Source organism: Xenopus tropicalis, chromosome 3 (genome assembly GCF_000004195.4).
Source record: "Xenopus tropicalis strain Nigerian chromosome 3, UCB_Xtro_10.0, whole genome shotgun sequence".
In the NCBI taxonomy this organism is placed as follows: domain Eukaryota; kingdom Metazoa; phylum Chordata; class Amphibia; order Anura; family Pipidae; genus Xenopus; species Xenopus tropicalis.
In genome coordinates, this window is record NC_030679.2 from 51,499,028 (window position 1) to 51,520,964 (window position 21,937).

Here is a 21,937-nt window from a genome sequence, read left to right on the forward strand (position 1 = left end):
TCACACATTTCTTGGGGCAGTGGAGGCTCACCAATGAAATTTTGCCCTGAGCTCGCCGTTACCTTTAAGTGGTTTTGATATGCACATTGACTACTGGACTAAAGAGAAAATGATGAACGGCTCCTCAGTATCCAGAGTAAGAGAATGCATATCATTATGGAGTATACAGAACCCTATTGTTCAGGCTCTGATACAATGCCCTGCCATATGGATAAACCCTAGTATATCTGTAAAACATTGTAAGCTGTTTAAATCACTCCTGTGATTCTAGGCCCTAAAGCCCTATTTAGCCTTTAATAAGGTCTTAGAGCCATAAATCTAACTAGATAATTACATCTGGCTGACTACTGCAGCTTAGCATGTCTACATACACTGTGGCATTAAGTGCATATGCAAGTGTATAATACTTGTCTGCAGCCTGACTGTTGCCGTTAGCATCTATAGAGTATTACTATATACATGCAAGCCTGATTTCTGACTGTTTTCTTTGGTCTCTGTAAGGGTAGAATAAACATACACTGCATTGCTGCTACCTTAAGCCTCACCTTTTAAACAAGTGTATACTACCTACATGCCAAACCCTACCACATCTACACATTTATAACACAAACTTCTTGGTTGTGCATTTAAGCCAGAGCGGACTGCTGCATTTATAAGTACAATTTTGAAACACATCATAGCTACTGAATTAAAAATGTATAATACATACAAACTGGCTGCTGCTTTAAGCCAGCATACAACACACAAAGACCATATCCATGCTTTTAATTAATGTGAATGTTGCTTAAAACAAACATGGCACAGGGCCACTGAATCAGTGATATGTTACCCATTCCTCAAAACCTGGAGGCTGTATAAGCAAATATGACCTGGGACTGATCAAACATCAGTACAGATTGGATATCACCCTAAGCCTCCAACACACAGAGCTACAGAGACAATTAAGCATATACAGGTATAGGACCTGTTATCCAGAATGCTCTGTTATCCAGAATTCCGGATAAGGGGTCTTTCCTTAATCTTAAGTCTACTAAAAAAATCAATAAAACACTAATTAAACCCAACAGGATTATTTTGCATCCAATAAGGATTATTTATATCTTAGTTGGGATCAATTACAAGGTACTGTTTTATTACAACAGAGAAAAGGGAAATCAGTTTTAAAATTCTGAATTATTTGATTAAAATGGAGTCTATGGGAGATGGGCTTTCCGTAATTCAGAGCTTTCTGGATAACAGGTTTCCAGATAAGGGATCCCATACCTGTACTATACAACACAAATCTGTGCAAGAATCAGAGGTATTAAACATGTTTGTTCAGATTTGGTTGTTACATATACATTTTAGCCTGAGAACACTGTGCAAGAAAGCCAAGTACAATGCTGCCAATTCCAGGCAAGCTCATACCCTAATATGCACACTGGCTGCACGGAGTTATATTAGCATATTAAATAGAGGGGCATTGATCAATCCCCCTCTCTTTTTGTATGCTTGTAGTTCATTTAGCCAGATCAGTCGCACTTACATTGAATTTGTATACTCTATTTAGCCTTGGAGTGCTCCCACAACCCCTTTCTGTGGTTATATTAGCATATTGCCAGACACGGTTTGAGTTATGTTAATCTTTTCTTGTGAAATTTTCAATAGCTTGACTTAGGAAAGAAAAGTGGTATAAAATAAATAGCTGTCAGATTGAAGCTAACAACCCATACTAAAAACAGAAAACTTTACCTGATCCTCCTGAAGTTTCATTCTGAGCTGCAAAGGTAAAAAAGAAGGGGAAATAGAAAGCCCAGTTACATACAGCTGAACACTGCCATCCAGAGTAATTTCCTAATTACCTGCAACTGGTGTCTGCTCCAACAGGAATTACACTTCTTACAGAATAGGCAATCTTATTCCTCCACTTCAAGGGAGGAATTCACAAAAGTGGTGATATTGAGACAAAATAAAAGTGATAGAGATTGATGATTTTACCAGCAGGATTTTGAATTTCATATGCCATTTGTCATTTCACTTTAGCGGCATTTCCTCAAGGTGACACTATACAACATATTTTTTGGACAAGCTGGGCTTTCTAATGTTTTCTTTATTTCTGTGTAATTCCACATCTGTAACGAGATGTAAGGCTGATGTCAGACGTGGCGTATTCTCTGCAAGCCGAAAAACGCTTGCCGGGAATGTGCCCCGCTACTGTAAATGTGTCTACAGTAGTGAGGCGTATTCCTGGCAAGCGTTTTTCGGCTTGCTGAGAATACGCCACGTCTGACATCAGCCTAAATACTTTCTTCGTGGGAAAAAGTGAATCGGGCCCACCCCCTGCACTACTCTGCCCCCTCACTACTTCTCTAGCCCCTACTGATTACTGGTCAACAGCAATCCGGCCCACACGCCAACATGCCCTGCATGTGGGTCGAACAGGACTAGGGCCCACTAGGTTTTTATCCAGTGCCCACTAGGTTTTTATCCAGTCCAACCTTGTACCCCAATATCCCAATTTGGGTGCCAGTGCGCATGTGCTGCTCACCAGGATGGCGGCTGGGAAGAGAAGGGGAACAGAAGGGGAACAGCTAAAGGTGGGGGCCAATGCTGTCATACAGCTCTGTAGTTCTGGACATGCGATGGAGGCACAGGTTGGTTGCGGTCAGTGAAGTGATTAAAGAGGGGGCACTGCTGCTAAAACTAAAAATTTGCCTGGGAGGCTTTAATTTTCCTTTAAATAAAAATGTATACAAATATTCACTAAAAATGTTATTATTGCCTCATTCATTAGGCTAAAACTAGCATAACAATGCAAAATGTAAAAACATTTTATATATAAGATATCAATCAACTGTTTAATCAGTGTTTTACTTGTTTATAAAATGCCAATGAGGCTTTTTGCGCCTATTGTTCAATGGTTAGACTTGTCCCCTAACAAGGGAAAAGTGGAAAAAAACGGAAAAGTGGTGGTTGAGTCGGAATTTAGGCGGATTTGTTTGTGAACATGGAGAAAGTGTTTTCCACCAGTTTTCCCACCACTTTTACTCCAAAAAAAGGGCTATCTTCACTTTTGGTAATTCCCACCCAAGAGTTCAGAGATTTAGCTCTGAAACCAAAATTCCTCAATTTAAAGAAAACATTGATGCCTTGGTATAGGAAAAAAGAAAAAGAAAGCCATAAAGCAGGCCACTAACTAAACATACCTCTCAGAAGAGATGTCTGCTAATCATATGCCCCCAAGGCAACCTGGAACATCCCAGCAAGGAGTTGGTCAACCCCAATGGGCTATACTGGCTGCAACCTGGAATTTAGCTAACTGCCACCTTCCACCCATAAAAATCATAAGGGGTATAGGGGCCACATACACCACTGCCGCCAAATTCATTGTAGGCAGGCCAGTAAGGCATACAGAGGGACAAGCACTTGCCCCTGCACATGCTATCACAAGCCTGGAAAGGCACACGGATCAAGGACAAACAAGTGTCACCATAGTGCCCTACTTGTTTGAGAACATGAAGCACCAAGGGCACCAAACAAAACTAAAGGAGAAGGACAAAAAGACACCAGAGTACGTGCCATACTCTGTCTGCTCTATGCTGCTTGTGTGTGAAATACTCTGCCTGCCTTATATTGCCTGTGTGTGCCACACTCTGTCTGCCCTATGCTGCCTGTGTCTACCATACTATGCCTGTCCTATGCTACCTGTGTGTGCCATATAGACAGGCAGCATACAGAAGGCACAATGACACAGCATACAGTGACACAATGCTGGCACTGCTCCTACAGTCTGAGGTGTCAACAGGTGAACAAGGTGGTGGTTTACAGTCCGAGTCTGAGGTGTGAACAATGTAGGGGGTGAACAATGCAGGGACTAAAATGTGTGAACAATACAGGGGATTACAGGTGTGAATAATACAGGGGGTTACGGTCTAAATCTGAGGTGTGAACAATGCAGGGGGACAGTTAATCTAAGTATTAAGATTAACCCAGATGTACAAAATACACAAGGTTTCCCTTGTGCAACCCCATAATACCTTTGATCACAACATACCTGTATAATTAAAGTTCAAATAGAATATCAAGAATCAATTTTTTCTTCACTGTGTGGGTCCGTATAAGGTAAATAACTCTTTTTTGCCTTGAGTTTCATGAGTCCTGTAACACCTAAATGCCCAGATTTTTCTTTAGGCAAGCCTCTACTTCAGAGCAATTTAAGATTATCGGCCTGCTGCTTCTGAGATTATATTAAAGTCTGGGCTAAGAATCTTATTAGTATAGGACTGCATTTTATAATTACTCCAGTGTTTTACTTAGACTTACTGGCAAGTCTTATGCTCACTATTTAGATCTTTTTTCTGCTTTTTTCAGGCAGTTTCTTAGGCTTGAGGCTAAATCCTTTATTAGTGTTCACAGGCCTAAGCCAAAAGTTCATTGCTCTAGCCTCTTGATCTACATTTCAAGCTCACTGGCCTGTGATCCCGCCTGTAACTATAACTGCTGAAGAAACAACCATGCAGTTGGATTCTTTACTGGTGAGCCCTTAGTGGCAAACATAATTTTGTATTTGTTTCCTAAAGGAATGATTTAAGAGCAAATATGGATTTCTTAATCGTCTTAGTGTTTTTTTTTTTTCAAAAACATATGCCGTGAATAATGCAACTGTTGCTCCCTTTAATTTTCATGCTGATTTCACGAAGAACACTTGATCAGCAGTCAGAAAAGATTTGAGTTCTTTCACTGTAACTCTCTGCTAATTGGCTTTAACTGGATAATCCAAGTCATGTGTTTTATGTATAGAAACTGCATTCCAGTCTGCATTACATATTTTCAAGTATAAACTGCTGAGCAGCATATCAGGATACTGATTTGTCCTTTGAAGCCAGAGAATATGTCAGGTTCTCCAATAAAAACAAAAGAAATAACAATAAAACCAAGAAAAACAAAAACCAACAGCAGCTAAAGCAGCTATATATTTTTATATAACAACATAAACATCTGGTAGAATGCATATAGAAACATTTTACCATACAGGGTAACTAACACCCAACAAGGGTTTAGGCTGGAAATTACATACTTTATATATAGGGCTTACTGGTGAACCTTGCCTTCAAAGTTCATCCTAATAGCTTCCCATTTTTTCTGATCTTTCCCCTTTATGTCTGCAACATTAATTTGCTCAGTGTGCTTTAGCCTGTTTTAAAGAAACACAAATAAAGCATGTAGGAAAGAGCTGAATTAGTTATGTCCCTTATTAGGCTCTTATTAGCATATTGTCTAGTGTTTTCACCCTGGAGGGTGGTCAACCAAACAGAGCCGATCCTTCATTTTAATGTTTTTGGGGGGCTACAAATGCCCATTTTAAGGCTAAAATTCCACTTGTACCCAGCAGTGAGGGGTTTCAACTAACGCATATAACAGGATGCATGGTCACTAATAGATATGTCTTGAGTGCCAAGGGCCTTAGCTTGTGGGGCTAAAAAAAAAAAAAAAGTTTTTTTGTAAATGTTTTGCCTCTCCCTTATATAAAAATGTAATATTCATTTCAGACACTGCATCTTTCCTGTAAGGATCCAGGCAATAAAAACATATGCCACTGCCCTGCAGGTTTTCAATTCATGCAAAGCAGAGACAATTAAGTTATAGTAATAGATACTATAGTATGGTTGTCACCCTGAGAAATAATTCCAAATTTATTTTTGTGTTTGTCAAGCAATTTAAACTTCACTTTCACTATATAAATAATACAAATCTTGTTTCCTTCAGTCTTGGAATTACACAATCACAGCAAGCAGGCAGGTACTATTCTGTAGAATGTGATATTAAGGTAAGTTTTGCATCATCTCAAAATTGTGTTTATTGTTGTTATAAAAGTATGCCTAAGGCATAAAGGCAGGGTCGGCAATATATGATTGGCAACTGGGATTTTTAAATGCCTTCATAATAGTTAATATATAAGGGAATTTGGGTTGCATGTTGAATTTGAAAAGGACTTTTACTATACAGCTTTTTATGTATGGGCGACAGGCCCCTTTAACACAGTTTGCAGTTTTAATTTTGCCTAAGCAACAAACTCATCCTCCTGTTTTACTTTATTACCATCTAAGGAGTTTTGCAAGGGGTAATGAACACATAATCTGGCACAACAGGAGAGCCAATACAACCACTATAGTGATGTACAGGTTGGCCCAATACCCGCGATTTATAGAGGTTAGAAGCTGGGTCAGGTAGGATTAGTGTTGGGAGCTGGTGGGTTAGGGTTGGGTGCAGGTCAAGTTTTTCTTAACCCGCACATCACTAAACCACTAGTAGTTTGCAGTAAGGACAACTCTGTTTGATCTTCAAAGAGATAAAATTAATCAATTGCAGCACAGGCATTTGCTTGTATGAAGCATAAGTCCGCAAACATAAATAGGGTGTATCAGCCTCCAGCATTTTGCTAGTGGCGTATGCAAAAGATAAATTGTTTGTTTGAAACCTGTGGTCACACCCTTATTGTGCCTACGCTTTATACATATCAACAGTGATAAGTGCAACAAACCCTTTTGTATTAATTGAAGAAATATCATTAACCCTGAAAGTTCCATCTTCTAGTAAGTGCAGGTCCTTTTTCTATTAAATATATCCATTAACCTCCTGGTGCAAGAGATGAGTGGGCGACTGCCCGCAATAAATCTTGCTACCGTGGGCAACTAATCGCCCTGGGTGCCATAAGCCTTACTGTAAAATTATATAGTTCAAAACAGCAAATGTAATGAAAAGGGTTTAAAATCCTACAGTGATGTAAATAATGGATCTCAGATGAGAAAGCTAGAATCTTCAGCACTAGGGTAATGGCACATGGATCAATATGGCACTTCAAATGGCCCTTCATTAACTTAAACTTAAGGCTGATGCCCGACGTGGCGTAGGGCTGATATTTTCGGCAAGCGGAAAAACGCTTGGCGAAAATACAGCCCTACACCTGCTACTTGTGCCTGCACCCGAATGAGATACGATCGGGTGCAGGCACATGTAGCCGAAATACGCATGAAAACGCAAGACTTTGCATTCTCTCGCGTTTTCATGAGTATATCGGCTACATGTGCCTGCACCCGAGCGTATCCCATTCATTCGGGTGCAGGCACAAGCAGCAGTCGTAGGGCTGTATTTTCGCCAAGCGTTTTTCCGCTTGCCGAAAATATCAGCCCTACGCCACATCTGGCATCAGCCTAAAGTAACTGAAAGCACCAGGCGCAGTTTTGGCCAAGATATTTTTAGCTGCCTCATAAAACCTTTATTAAGCAAGGGGAGCAACCCCATTAGTACAAATCATTTAAAAACAATACAAAAACCACAGGGATGATTTAAACTCTTCACAAGTCTTATCAAAAGAGGCCATGAAAACTATTTATACAGTGGTGTGAAAAACTATTTGCCCCCTTCCTGATTTCTTATTCTTTTGCATGTTTGTGACACTTAAATGTTTCTGCTCATCAAAAACCGTTAACTATTAGTCAAAGATAACATAATTGAACACAAAATGCAGTTTTTAAATGAAGGTTTACGTTATTAAGGGAGAAAAAAAACTCCAAATCTACATGGCCCTGTGTGAAAAAGTGATTGCCCCCCTTGTTAAAAAATAACTTAACTGTGGTTTATCACACCTGAGTTCAATTTCTGTAGTCACCCCCAGGCCTGATTACTGCCACACCTGTTTCAATCAAGAAATCACTTAAATAGGAGCTACCTGACACAGAGAAGTAGACCAAAAGCACCTCAAAAGCTAGACATCATGCCAAGATCCAAAGAAATTCAGGAACAAATGAGAACAAAAGTAATTGAGATCTATCAGTCTGGTAAAGGTTATAAAGCCATTTCTAAAGCTTTGGGACTCCAGCGAACCACAGTGAGAGCCATTATCCACAAATGGCAAAAACATGGAACAGTGGTGAACCTTCCCAGGAGTGGCCGACCGACCAAAATGACCCCAAGAGCGCAGAGACAACTCATCCGAGAGGCCACAAAAGACCCCAGGACAACATCTAAAGAACTGCAGGCCTCACTTGCCTCAATTAAGGTCAGTGTTCACGACTCCACCATAAGAAAGAGACTGGGCAAAAACGGCCTGCATGGCAGATTTCCAAGGCACAAACCACTTTTAAGCAAAAAGAACATTATGGCTCGTCTCAATTTTGCTAAAAAACATCTCAATGATTGCCAAGACTTTTGGGAAAATACCTTGTGGACCGACGAGACAAAAGTTGAACTTTTTGGAAGGTGCGTGTCCCGTTACATCTGGCGTAAAAGTAACACAGCATTTCAGAAAAAGAACATCATACCAACAGTAAAATATGGTGGTGGCAGTGTGATGGTCTGGGGTTGTTTTGCTGCTTCAGGACCTGGAAGGCTTGCTGTGATAGATGGAACCATGAATTCTACTGTCTACCAAAAAATCCTGAAGGAGAATGTCCGGCCATCTGTTCGTCAACTCAAGCTGAAGCGATCTTGGGTGCTGCAGCAGGACAATGACCCAAAACACACCAGCAAATCCACCACTGAATGGCTGAAGAAAAATAAAATGAAGACTTTGGAGTGGCCTAGTCAAAGTCCTGACCTGAATCCTATTGAGATGTTGTGGCATGACCTTAAAAACTTAAAAAGGCGGTTCATGCTAGAAAACCCTCAAATAAAGCTGAATTACAACAATTCTGCAAAGATGAGTGGGCCAAAATTCCTCCAGAGCGCTGTAAAAGACTCGTTGCAAGTTATCGCAAACGCTTGATTGCAGTTATTGCTGCTAAGGGTGGCCCAACCAGTTATTAGGTTCAGGGGGCAATTACTTTTTCACACAGGGCCATGTAGGTTTGGATTTTTTTTCTCCCTAAATAATAAAAACCCTCATTCAAAAACTGCATTTTGTGTTTACTTGTGTTATCTTTGACTAATAGTTAAATGTGTTTGATGATCAGAAACATTTTGTGTGACAAACATGCAAAAGAATAAGAAATCAGGAAGGGGGCAAATAGTTTTTCACACCACTGTATATGCACAGTATATCAAAATTTAAATAAAGACACCCACGAGTAATAGACATGCCCACCTATGTTGATTTATTTTAATTATAAGGAAAACAATTATGTATTAAATATACAATCCTGGCATAAAAGATTCAAAAGAGCTTCTGTATGTAGCAGCTCAACCCCAGAGGCAGGGGCACACTGACCAGGGCTACATGAAAGAGCGTGTAACAGAGGATCCACATTACTCCACGTGTGTACACAACACAGGCTTAGGAAAGCAGACGATCTTAGTTACATTGGGTTGAAAAAAGTCCATCAAATTCAACCCCTCTAAACAAACCCCAGTGCACATCTATACACTCACATATATATCTATATTTACCAATATCTAAATATTTGTAGATTTTAGTATCACAATAGCTTTGGATACTATGCTTGTTCAAGAAATCATCCAAGCCCCTCTTAAAGGCATTAACAGAATCTGCCATTACAACATCACTGCCCTCACCGTGAAACCCACCTACACTGCTTCAAATGAAAGTTTTGTTCCTCTAATATAACAGGTGGCTTCTGGTGCATTGATTGTTTTTATGGGAAAAAAAGATCCCCTTGCTATCTGTCTATAATCCCCTCTAATGTACTTGTATAGAGTAATCATGTCCCCTTGCAAGTGCCTTTTTTCCAGAGAACACTAATCCTACCTTGATAGTCTAACCTCATAGTTTAAATCTTTCAACCCTTTTACCAGTTTAGTTGCACATCCTTGCACTCTCTCCAGCTCATTAATATCCTTCTCTAAGGAGAATGAAAGGCAACAGCTAATTAAGCAAGGTCTATGTAAATGCAGCCACAGAAAAGCTACACTGAGTCCTCTATCAAAAGAAACAGAGGATTTAATTTCTACTTTTGTGTACAAACATTCTTCAGTATCAGACTTCCTTCTCTCAGAAAAATCCTTCAGGCCACGGCCTGAGTCTGCTCAATTTTCTTATTTCTCCTATTCTCTTCTCCTGTTCCCCTCCTATTATCTCTCACTCCAACTGTGCTGTTACCAGCAGCCAAAGCTGCAACACAGAAGTTAAGACCAAGCTAAAACAGAGGGGGGTTCTAGGGTTCTAGAGCTGTTTACTCAGGTACTGTAGCTTTCTGCAGAATAAATACAGTGTTCTAGCTTGCACACTTGTGGCTAATCTATTGCCAATAAAATGCCTTTTCATGCATATTCAAGGTATGGCCTAGGAAACCTATAAAGAGGCAAAATAATGTTTAATACTTTGAGTAAATGCCTTTTTAATGCAAGACAGCACTTTATCTCCTTTAAAAAAATCACCTTCTCTATAAAGAATCTACCAACACACAACTACACTATGTACCAAGTGCATAACTTTGCATTTATCAGCACTGAACCTGGTTTTCCATTTTGATCCTGTTTTCCAAATCTGTCACATCTACCTGCAAAGTGACAGCATCCTACATAGGAATTTAGTACCATCAGCAAATACAGAAAGCGTACTTTCAACGCCCACCTCTAGGTCTTTAAAAACAAGTTAAACATGAAATAAATGTTTCTAAACATGTAAATAAAACATGGCAAACACTGCCCTAACGCTCGTTAACATGAGCTAGTTGCCTATACGAGTTGTAATGGTGCTTAGGAAGCACCTAGCGGAGCCATTCACATAAAGGCGGGCCCTCAATCCCCCCCACCCTATCTCAGCTCACACTGTGCTGTGAAAGGCCGCGCTGTCGATTGTTTTTTAAAGAAAGTCCCCAGCCAATGATTTGTTCTTTTGGTTTGTCCGCCAGCCAATGGCGGCGCGCTTTGTTGCGCTACATCGTCGAATGTAGTGCGACCGTTGCCACTGAGCAGACTGTTTCCGTTTTGATTCCCCCCTCTCATCCTGTTCATTGGAAGCTCCTCTCATTGTTTTGTGTTCGCCGTGATAGGGGTTCTACATTGAGGGGAGACGGCAGCGCTGCACCATGCCAGAGTTTCTGCAAGACCCGTCAGTACTCACTAAGGATAAGCTCAAGAGCGAGTTGGTGGCGAACAACGTGACTTTGCCGAGCGGGGAGCAGCGGAAAGATGTGTACGTGCAACTGTACCTCCAGCACCTCACCTCCCAGAACCGCAGCACCCCAGACTTCTCCAGTGACGAGGAGAGGGAGGCCACCCCTGTGAGAGGCAGAGGCCGCCCCCCGGGAAGGGTAAGAAGCTAAAGTGAAGCCCATTGTGCCCCGTGTGACCGCTCTGGCACTTCTGCAACTCTATCACCTGTACAACTCTATCACTGAATCTGTTCCAAAGCCTCAGGGGCCGCAAGAGGGACAGGTGCGCTAGGCACAATGGCTGCCTCTTGGTAAATAAATGGGGCTGGAGCTCGCAGTTCTGTTAGCCGGCATACAGTTTGGCTTCTATCAAGTGTCTCAGGCTAGGTGCTGGGCGCTATTCCCATCATTCGCAGCAAGCTGTTAGAAGCTGTAACGCCAAGCAGGGAGGAAGGACTGCACTTTAGAGGGGTTTGTTCGGGCGAGTAAATGGCCAGATTGCCATTTTATTTTGTGGCCGAGGTAATGTTTAGTTTACAATCAAGCTAATGAGAATCCCCGGATTGGGTTTCCCGCCGCCTGCCGTGACCGAGCGCCCCCTACTGCCCACACATCTCTTTATTCTTCCCGCTTTTTTCCACCCGGGTAGTTTTTATGCCAAAACCTTCCCGTGAAGTCATCATCCTAATAAATGAAGTGGCTGTGTTATGATTTGGAACGCGTTTCCTTTATCTAAGACAACCTTTATATCACTGTCTCTATATGCAACTCATTTCTGCGCTGCTGCAATATTGTGCCAGGTATCCTTAGTCGCATCAATAATCGGTACCCTTGGAAGTTAAAAAGATATATATTTTTTATCTGGCTTGAAACGGTGTAGCCAAAGCTAGTTCCCCAGGTCTGTATCACCTAGTTTGTTACATTGTTTCAGAGGGCACAGTTGGTTTTGCAAGGGATATAAGGGTGAAGACACACTGAGTTACTAGTAGCAGCTACTTTTTCACTGCTACTAAACGCCAAAAAATCCCCTGCCATGGATTATACTGAGAATTGCCTCTGCTAAAACACATGTTGAAACAATTATCAGTAAATGATCAGCATTGTCTATTTAAGTAGCTGCTACTAGTAGCTCCATGTGTCTTCACTCTAAACAGCCTGACTATCAACAAACAAATGTTGCTGTATATGGTGCTTAAAGAAGTGCATTTTCTTTCATTATTAACAGTTAAACAGTGGATGAAATATTAAAGGCAGAGGAACTCAATATAGCATTGGCATGTACAGAGGGGTACTCATGTCTCTGGTTGTTTTAACAGTGTCCGGTGCTTGTCAGACATGTACGTCCATAGCCTAAATAATCAGGCACATACTGGTTTCTTATAAAACAGTTATATATGTTTAGTGTCCTGATCTTATCAAATGTCTATTGATAAGAACAATCGCGAAATGAAGCCAGACACTTCTTTAAATATGCACTCAGTACTGACACTAATACTTTGACAAACTGGCCAGTCTCATGTAAAGTGTCATGTATGGTTGGCATTAGTGTAGATGTATACAATGTTCTGAGCACCATAATGAGGCAAATAAGCTTATCAAAGAATGGGGTACTTCAAACTTTTATCCTGGTACATGGGATTTATGTTGTTAGTGATCTGATAATGTCTTATGTGAAACGTATTTGTAGAAATGTGGGTTTTTTGTTCGCTTATAATTGTATGTTGTGATAGTTTGAATACTGAAAAACTGGGTTAATATGTATTAAAACTGTGAAGTCAAACTTCACTTATCATATTGAAACTTGATGTGCATTTACACAGGGTACAACAAATATATATTCTGCTCCAACCACTATTGAGTACTTTTTTTTCTGGTAAATTGTCAAAACCAATTTAAAATGAGACTCTTCAAAAAAACTACGCTCACCACTTTGCAAGGTTGGCCCGAGTGCCTTGTCCCTGATCCTTCACTGAAGGCGAGCCCTTCTGTAACTGTTCATAAAAAAAAATATGCTCGCATGGCCATTCACCACTCTGTTCCAATAGTCTGGGTGCAGTGCCTCAGACCTGTAGTATGGAGGTGACCCAGCAGTCAAAAGCACAATAGGGGTAATTTATAATGACTGGGCAAATTTGCACCTGGGCAGTAACCATGGCAACCAATCAGGTATTTGCTTTTATTGCTGAATTTGTTGCTGGATGAAAAAAAGCTAATAACTGATTGTTTACTATAGGTTACTGCCCAGGTGCAAATTTGCCCAGTCTTTATAAAAACCCTCATTATTTTTGGCCCGATGTCGCCAAGCGAACAGATCTTCTCCCGATATCCCCCACCTACGGGTGGGCGATATCGGGAGAATCCAGGGTAATTCGATCATTTGGCCCTGGGGCCAACAAACGAATTATAATGGCGGGCATAGACAAAGTCAGTCCGGGGGCCACATCAACGATCCGATGTGGTCCCCGATCCAACTAGATTTTCTAACCTGGCCGATCGAGATCTGGCTGATTTCAGGCCAGATATCGGTCGGGCAGGCCCGTCGGGAGTGCCCATACACGGGCCGATTAGCTGCCGAATTGGTCCAAGGGACCGATATCGGCAGCTACTATTGGTCCGTGTATGGGGACCTTTAGAGCTAAAAAGGTGATAAAGCCATAGTAAACATACATTTGATATAAATCAAAAAGCTGTATGTTGTAATCATGATATAAAATCTAATTTGTAATGTATCTTAATTTATTGGACAGAATTATCTGCTCTTTTCATGTTTAGGGGCCAGATTGTTATTAAATAGTGCTACTGAATCAGCTTGTACTTTAAGCTCCCTTTCAGAACCCCAAAAAAGACTGCATAGCTTTGCACAAATTATCACAAATATTAATTAAAATTTTCAAAAAGGCAATCTTTACTACAAAAATATTTTGAAACTATAGTCACTCTATCCGCTGCATAATATAAATGTTAGGTGGAATTTCCTTAAATAATCATAAGGCTCTGAGTGAACAGTGGAGTTCATACCATTACACCCATGTGTGAGGTTGAAATATTCAGACAATCCCCCATTCACTATCCAAAATACAAACCATATCAGTTTAACCAAACAAAATATTTAGCTCAAAGCTATAGGGGTATACGTATCAAGCTAAAGTAGCATAATGGCAAGTGCCAAAGCAGGCAAAGTGACTCACCTCTACAAACATATTGCCATGCACAGGTCTTTGCCAGGAATCATCTGCTTCCTTGATCCCCATGATCTGAATTATCGGCCTGTCAGGGCACACAAGTGGATTTTGACACAAATGTGTTCTTTTGTGTTAATACACTGAAATCTGCTCTGTGTGGGCTGACCTGCTGATGTTGTTGCCTGTCAATGCATTAAGATAATGTAGTGGAAGGGAGATGGTTGTCCCTTTTCTCACCTTGTATGCCCAAAGCCTTACCACCAAAACTATTGCTGTTTAAGGCTATAATGTTACATTTTTTTTCTTCACTTTTCAGGCTATCACCCATTCATATGCCAGTCTCTGTCAAACCACTTCCTGATTGCTAGTGTAAATTAAATTTTAGCAGCTAGATAGCTGCTGAAATTCCAAACTGGAATGCTGCTGAACAAAAATTTCAATACTTCAAAGACCATTTTAAAAGAAAAAAATGGACCAATTGCAAACTGTTTCAAAATATTGCTGTCTACATCATACTAAAAGTTAATTTAACAGTGAGCTACCCTTTTGTTATTCAAATGTTGTAGCCCTTAAAGCCATCTTACAAAATACTAGAAGAGAGTATAGCTTGCTGGGAGAGTGCTCATAAGAGAACTGCAGCAGTTCCTTTAGTCTAATGAATGGGAACTTATTCACAAACAGCAACATGTCCTAATGTGTAGAACTTATTCACTCACCTTATTTTATTCTGGAGTGATGGCTTCTGGTACTTGAAGACTCTCTGGTGCACAGGAAATTTCGTTTGGAATTTTTGTTTGCTCATTAAATTATAATGGGGGTCCTAATATTGTACATGTATGGGACCCATTAGCTAGAATACTCTGGACCTGGGGTTTTCCGGATATGGGGGCTTTCCGTAATTTGGGTCTCCTACCTTAAGTTTACTAAAAAAATTATTTGAACAGTAATTAAACCCAATAGGATTGTTTTGCCTCCAAAACAAGGATTAATTATATCTTAGTTGGGATCAAGAACAAGGTACTGTTTTATTATTACAGAGAAAAGGGAAATCATTTTTTAAAATGTGAATTATTTGATTAAAATGGAGTCTATGGGAGATGGCCTTTCCATAATTCAGAACTTTCTGGATAATGGGTTTCCAGATAAGGGGTCCGATACCTGTACAGATACATACAATACACTTTTTTAATTTTGTTTTTCAGAAAGCTACAAAGAAGACCGACAAACCTCAAGCAGAAGAAAAAGATGACCAAAATGTTACAGAACTCAGCAACGAGGCTCTTAAAGAAGAACTACTTAAATATGGAATGAAACCAGGCCCAATTTTAAGTAAGGTTTTTTTAATTTCATTCATCCATTCAGTCATTCATCTAATACTAATTACGTCCCCCAAATACCTGTTACTTGTAACCTTCCTGTAAACTCCCAATTTTTAATGTTTTCATATTTTCCCAAATGGAGAAATCAATCACGGTTAGTGTGATGTCCAAAAGTGTCTTTAAAATGTCATTATATACCTTGTTTAACAATGAGTTTAATTAATAATGCTTGTGCTGAAAATAATTTTTAGTATAACGAAGTGATAAATTCATAATACTAATTCATAAATACTACTATTCTCTCAGGCAATACTAGGAAAGTGTATGAACAAAGACTTGCTAAACTAAAGGAACAAGGTCTGGCATCTTCTGCTTCTGCTGATTCATCAAAAGTAGACAACAAACAAAATGGAAACACAGATTCTGAGCAATACAGTGATAATGAAGAAGGTAAGGTGAAACGTATATAATAAATACATCAAATATGCTTAGTTTGTCTTTTTTACTTAATAAAATATGAACTCCTGTTGTAAACGCATTTGAAAATCTCAGCTGTCAATCATATATTGCCTGTCTCACCTCTATGCCTCAGGCACAGCAATTACTTTCACTTTCATTTCTGCACTTCCTAGATGTAATTTCTTTCCTCTCATTCTCCCCACCCTTCCCACTCCTGGCGCATACACATGATTTTGGGATGCTTTGCCATGATAACAGCTTCCACAAAATGGCTGCCACCTGAAACTTTCCACAGACTAAACCGTTTGATATACTGTGGCCCACAAACATGAAATATGTCAGCTAAATGGACATTGGACAATTCTGATGTAGATAATGGTATTCAAAGGCATTTTTTTAAATGGCCTATGAATTAACGTTCTGTTCTGCTACTGTAGCTTAAGGTTCTAATTTCGCTAGCAAACATAAAATTGTTGCAAAGTCAGAAAAGAACATAAATTGAGGAGGGCCCTATAGAAAGTTGAGCAATAAAAAGTAACCAAAAGCTATCCTTACAAATGTATATATCCTTTAAGATGTTTGATTAGTTACCTAGGTAATGTAAAATGTATATTCAAATCAAATCGGTGTGAGCCTGTCGGTTTGAATTTGTTTTAAATCGGCAATATTTTTCTACATTTTTGAAAATGTGAGCATGTTTTTGCACAGATAAAATAATGGCTATTTTTTGTTTTCAGAGACTAAAATAGAGTTGACATTTGAAAAGAGAGAACCACTGAGGGGAAAGCCAAAGACCCAAGTAACCGTGCGTAACAGACGGACTGAAAAGACTGAGGTATGTTTAAGAGCTTATAAAGATAATAAAAATAGTTAAAATTAATGTAGTGTAATATAATCATCTATGCCTTTGAAATAATTCCTTGTAAAGTCCCACCTACCCCATATTTTTTTGGTTGTGGCTTGTCTTGGTTTCTGAGGCCTTGTTTATGTTTGTGTTTTGATTTGCTAAATGAAGTGTAAAGAAACTTAGCAGTACACTACATATAAACCACAGAGTATGCATCAGCTAATGTTTACCTTTCAATGACTATTGTCCCCACGGGCTACGGCCCTAAAGGTGCCCATACACTATAAGATCTTCACCCGATATCCCCACCTACGGGTGGGTGATATCGGGTAGCAAGTACCTTAAAAAAATATATAATCCGATTGTTTGGCCCTGGGGAATGGAATTGCTGATGGGAAGGCATACATCCCAATCTGCAGGCACTGCATTAGCCTGGGTGCACAGACACACAGAGCTAATTTAGACACAAATGTGCAAGTATGCGTTTTTGCAGCAAGATCCACCGTACCCAGGCCAACGCTGTGACTGTGAGTGCTGACACCCAAACAAGCAAAGGCCAGTGAATTGGCTGATTCAATCCCGTGTGGCCCTACCATAAAAAGTTTAAAAACATTTTTTTTTATTTTTAGAAAGGTTTATGCTGTGTAATTCAAAATACATTTAAGATTAGTAAAATTCATTAGCAGCGGTCCTTTCACATCTTTGGATTTAATTAAATTTATTTGCCCAGATGTTGCCTCATGTCCTGATGCTTAGGATGGTGTGTTCCAGTACACCCTAAGCTTATCTATAATTAAAGTGAATTACCCTAAGAAATTGTACATTAGGTAAGATAATTGGTCCTCATTCATTCAATTACTGTTATAAGCAAAAGATTTATCGAGGGGCATGTCTTTTTGCGCACCCAGACAAGACAGTTTAGAGTTGAACACATTGAACCATTCTAACTATACAGTTTTTGATTTTATCTGTTATGTCTGCCATATTAAACATTCTCTGAATATTTTTAGTATCATATTACTTTTGAATGTTCGAATAGAATATGAAAATATTATTGATGCAGGTTTTCTTTATCATGTGCAGAATTGACTTTCTTATATTTAGGTGGAGGAAGACACTGATCTCATACCAGAATTAAATGTCAAACGAAGTAACAGATCTCCTCCTAAGGAGTTTACCCCTGATGCTGAAGAACTATCTACTTATCTCCCTGTAAAAAATATGATTTTCTAAACAGCTTGAGTCACTGGATAGCCATATTTAATCTCTAAATATTTATTGCACAGTTTCTTGTACTTTTATGGACCTTTCTATTGGTTCTAAAGCACTTTCACTGATTCGCTATTTCATAATAGAGGTCATTAAGCACTTCTGTGGGTTTAGGGGTTTTTATGTTTGTTTTTTGGTCTTTTTTTCACCTCTGCATGTGCCAGACAGTTGTGGCCACTGAAGTTTTGAGTACAGGGTTTATTTAATTCACATTTAATATTTAATTAGATCGTGTCTGAAGATATAGTTACCGAGGCAGCATGGACATCTGGACCTTCAAAAAGTGGACCTGTGCAGACTGTTTATAAGGAGTCAACAAAATTATCCCGGCGAACCCCAAGAAAAAGGGTGATGACCGTTATTATATTGAAGTCTCTAGCCTTGGAGATAGTGACCTGGCACTAGTTTATACTAATTCCAGTTTTTTTTTTTTCCCAATTAATAGGTGGTAGCTCCTGATCCAGTCCCTTTTGATGATGCAGATCTTGCAGAGGTCCCTTCTATATCTGAAACAGTAGTACCTGCAAGCAACCAAATATTAGTAAATATATATTTTACTTTTGTAGCTAACTGTGAGCATTGTTTTTAGCGATTAACAGGCGTTCTGCTAATGCTGTGTAATTTAATAATTTTGAAAACGTAGAATTTTCTGATGAGCTGGAGGAAACATACACTTCCATCTAAAGCTCTTAACATTTTTTTTCTTCTTTTTATGTAGACTTATGCTGAAAATAAGCACTTTGAATCTCGTAAGGTTGTTGATCACGTGCCTGAAAGTTTGAAGCATGCAGAGACATTGCTGTCAGTGAGCGAATTCTCAGAACTGAGCAGAAGAACCCCTAAGAAACAGCTGATCAGTGAAAAAGTAAATACTTATAAGTTTAGATTAGCTTTTCTTGTTCCATATAGCAATATAGCATAAGGTCGCTTATATTTATGAAACTGTGCTATAAAAAAGGCGCCTTTTTTCGGATTCCTCTTTATATTGTGGTTCAATTTATCAGGGGACTTAATTTTGCAAAATCTCATGTCATTCATTTTAAAGCATGCTGTTTTCTTTTAACATGTGTTTATACAGTTGCAGCATTTGAACGTAACACGTGAAACTGAATCCGCTTCTTCTCAAATCAGGTTGATTGATGTTGATAGTATTGGTTATGCAAACCCCAATGATCTTCTTAACACAGCTTTAATAGAGGTGATGGCTTAAATATGCCCCCCCTTATAGTTTTCCTTTGGTCTGGCAATGTATAGATAAGTGACCCTAAGGATTTTCTTCATATTGAAGGAAACGAAAAACATCGATGATGACTCTTTGGAAACTCCAAAAAAGACAAAGCAGTTGAAAATAACGAAGTTTGTAACACCTGTAAAAAAACAGGAAAGAGGGTTTTTGGTTTTTTGGGGTTTTTTTTTGTGCACGTGGTGAAACTTTTTATTTAGCCACTTTCTTATATGGTGATCTGTGGTTTTTCTTCATAAATTTTGTGCCATTTGCATTTTAACTAGATTTTTCTTTTATTCTCTTTTTAGCTTGTAGAAAAGACTTTTGAGGAGAGAAGAACTGAAAGAGATATTCTTAAGGAAATGTTTCCAAATGAAATTCACACTCCAACTGGAATCAGGTTGTTATAATAATGTTTACTAATACACTAATGCTAAAATTCATTTTTCATGGTTATTTGACAATGCAAATTGCTTTTCTAAAAAAAAGTATACTAGGATTCTAGAACATACCAATTCAGAAACTGTGCAGTGAAGCCGGTCTTTAAATGGATCTTAACTGGCTTTCCTGAGTCTCTATACATCCTGTACCCTTCTTAATTCAGTGCCAGATGGCACCAACAAATACCCTCATATACAAACTTGCTGCAAATCACAAAATGTAATCAACATTTATTAGACCTATGACATTTCCATAACAAGCTGACAAGCTGTTGTAAACGGTTGTTGTTGGACCTTTTTGCTGGCACTTGTCACTGGCAACATTACTTAGTGTCATGATGAGCAGCTTGCCACAACTCCTAGTTGCTCTGTTTGAGCTTATATCAAGACTTCAGAGCAAGTTTGTTGTACCACATGAGCATTTGCATCCTTTGTTATAGGTGAGCCATAACTCAAAATGCATTTGCATATCAATAACTTGCGCTGGAGGCCTTTTCCTGACAAACTGTCAAATTTGGTGACTCCTAGCTGGCAAACAACAATTTAGCCAAGTAGGATGAAGTTTTCGTATGTTTTCGAGATTTTGTTTTAATAAAAGTTGTTCTAGTCCTTTAAATTATTACACATAGTTTTTGTATACTGTCCTTTATCTTGACTGTCAACTGTTTCACACTATTTTTCTCACTGACGTTTTTTTTCTCCCATTTTTCTTGTTTAGTGCCAGCTGTCGCAGGCCAATTAAAGGAGCCGCAGGGCGACCATTAAATTCCACAGAATACAAAATAGATGAAACCTATACATCAAAATATGTTTCAAATGTTTCAAAGTACACACCAGCAGTGGAGGTGAAGGCAGAAAAAGTGAAACCTGGACGGTCAATACCTGTATGGATAAAGATTTTGATGTTTGTCCTCTTGGCTGTGTTTTGCTTTTTAGTCTATCAAGCTATGGAAACAAATGAAGGAATAGCATTTTCTAAATTCCTTCTTGGCATCACAGAATCAAACAAGACTGAAACTGATTTTTAAGTTTATTTTTGAGGGGGGGGATTGAATTACAGTTTATATTTTTAACAACTCAAGGAATAAGAAAACCTGCCATTTGTCCCATACTGTCTGAAAATATCACCGCACTTCAAACTTTTGTACATTAATAAAGATGGTACATTTGGACACCTGAATTTCATTCATTATTCTGGACAGCTAGAAGAGGAATGTGTGCCATAAGGGGGTTACATCTTATTAACAGAACTGCGTGGAACACTTTTTGTAGTGCTATTTTTAATGTGAACTGTCTTTTTTCATTTTACGTTAAGAATCTTATTATGAAGTTTGGAAAAGCAGTTTAAATTCAATGTGAAGTCTTTTCCTTCTCTCTGACAGAAAAACTTGTAAAATACAATTGTACTATGATTGGAGGGGGTTGAATTCAGCTAGTTTATTATGTTAAAAAAAAAGTGAAGGGGAATTTTTTTGATATAATCATGTAGCTTATGTTTGGTACATTGATGCTTAAAAAGCCTGGCTTTTTAGACTGTACATTTAGGACATTATGTAACTGTAATCTTGTATTTATAGCTCAGATTTTTGAAACAAGGGATGTTTTTCATTTCCCTTCAGAAGGTTAGTTATTTTATTCTTCTGCGTAGTTTGCTGCAAATCAAAGTTTAAAGCATCAAGCAATTTTACAATATTGTGTGAATCAATGAGCAATACATACCTTTTTCCAAACACTGTGTTTTAGTCTCTCAAGTCAAAAAATAGGGTAATGAAATTGCCAAGTTTTGTCCCTTTCCATTTTTATATCCGATAACTTTCTTGATGTGCTTCAAGTATTTTACTGTAAGTATTAAGTGTACCTTCATGTGTAGAACACACATTACTTATAAAAAAAAAAAAAAAATGTACAGCAGAGCTACTTTGTGTGCATTTCTAGTACTAAGGAGAATTCATTTACTGGGCAGTCTTCTTGATTATTAATATTCATAAAAAGCTAGATCATAGAATTTACTATTTTATCTACTGTAAAGTAGTAAGCATCTAGTTTTAAAAGAAATACTAAAGTTCAGCAAACCATTAATGTAAGACCTGCTATATACCTTATTTTTGGAGGGCTTTGTAGCCGTCCAAGGCTACCACAATTCTTTAGCAGTGAAAATCTGTGTTT

General features: G+C 38.8%; 1 protein-coding gene across 5 annotated transcripts; it reads left to right on the top strand.

Moving 5' to 3' along the window:
• Nucleotides 1–10,768: 10,768 nt before the first annotated feature.
• On the top strand, nucleotides 10,769–21,501 carry tmpo (thymopoietin). 5 transcript variants are annotated; one of them, XM_012958743.2, is made up of 12 exons: nucleotides 10,769–11,189; nucleotides 15,415–15,541; nucleotides 15,838–15,981; nucleotides 16,728–16,825; nucleotides 17,942–18,049; nucleotides 18,335–18,454; nucleotides 18,552–18,647; nucleotides 18,825–18,971; nucleotides 19,185–19,304; nucleotides 19,395–19,487; nucleotides 19,640–19,731; nucleotides 20,490–21,501. In XM_012958743.2, the coding sequence occupies exons 1-12, from the start codon at nucleotides 10,965–10,967 to the stop codon at nucleotides 20,797–20,799; spliced, it is 1,680 nt and encodes a 559-aa protein (XP_012814197.1). In that variant the 5' UTR covers nucleotides 10,769–10,964; the 3' UTR covers nucleotides 20,800–21,501.
• The last annotated feature ends 436 nt before the right edge of the window (nucleotides 21,502–21,937 follow it).

Excerpts from the sequence above, each read along its gene's own strand:
- tmpo (XM_012958743.2), top strand. The coding sequence starts at position 10,965 with ATGCCAGAGTTTCTGCAAGACCCGTCAGTACTCACTAAGGATAAGCTC. Across the intron at positions 18,050-18,334 it reads AACTATCTACTTATCTCCCT|ATCGTGTCTGAAGATATAGT; the intron begins GTAAAAAATATG and ends ATATTTAATTAG. Across the intron at positions 18,972-19,184 it reads AACAGCTGATCAGTGAAAAA|TTGCAGCATTTGAACGTAAC; the intron begins GTAAATACTTAT and ends GTGTTTATACAG.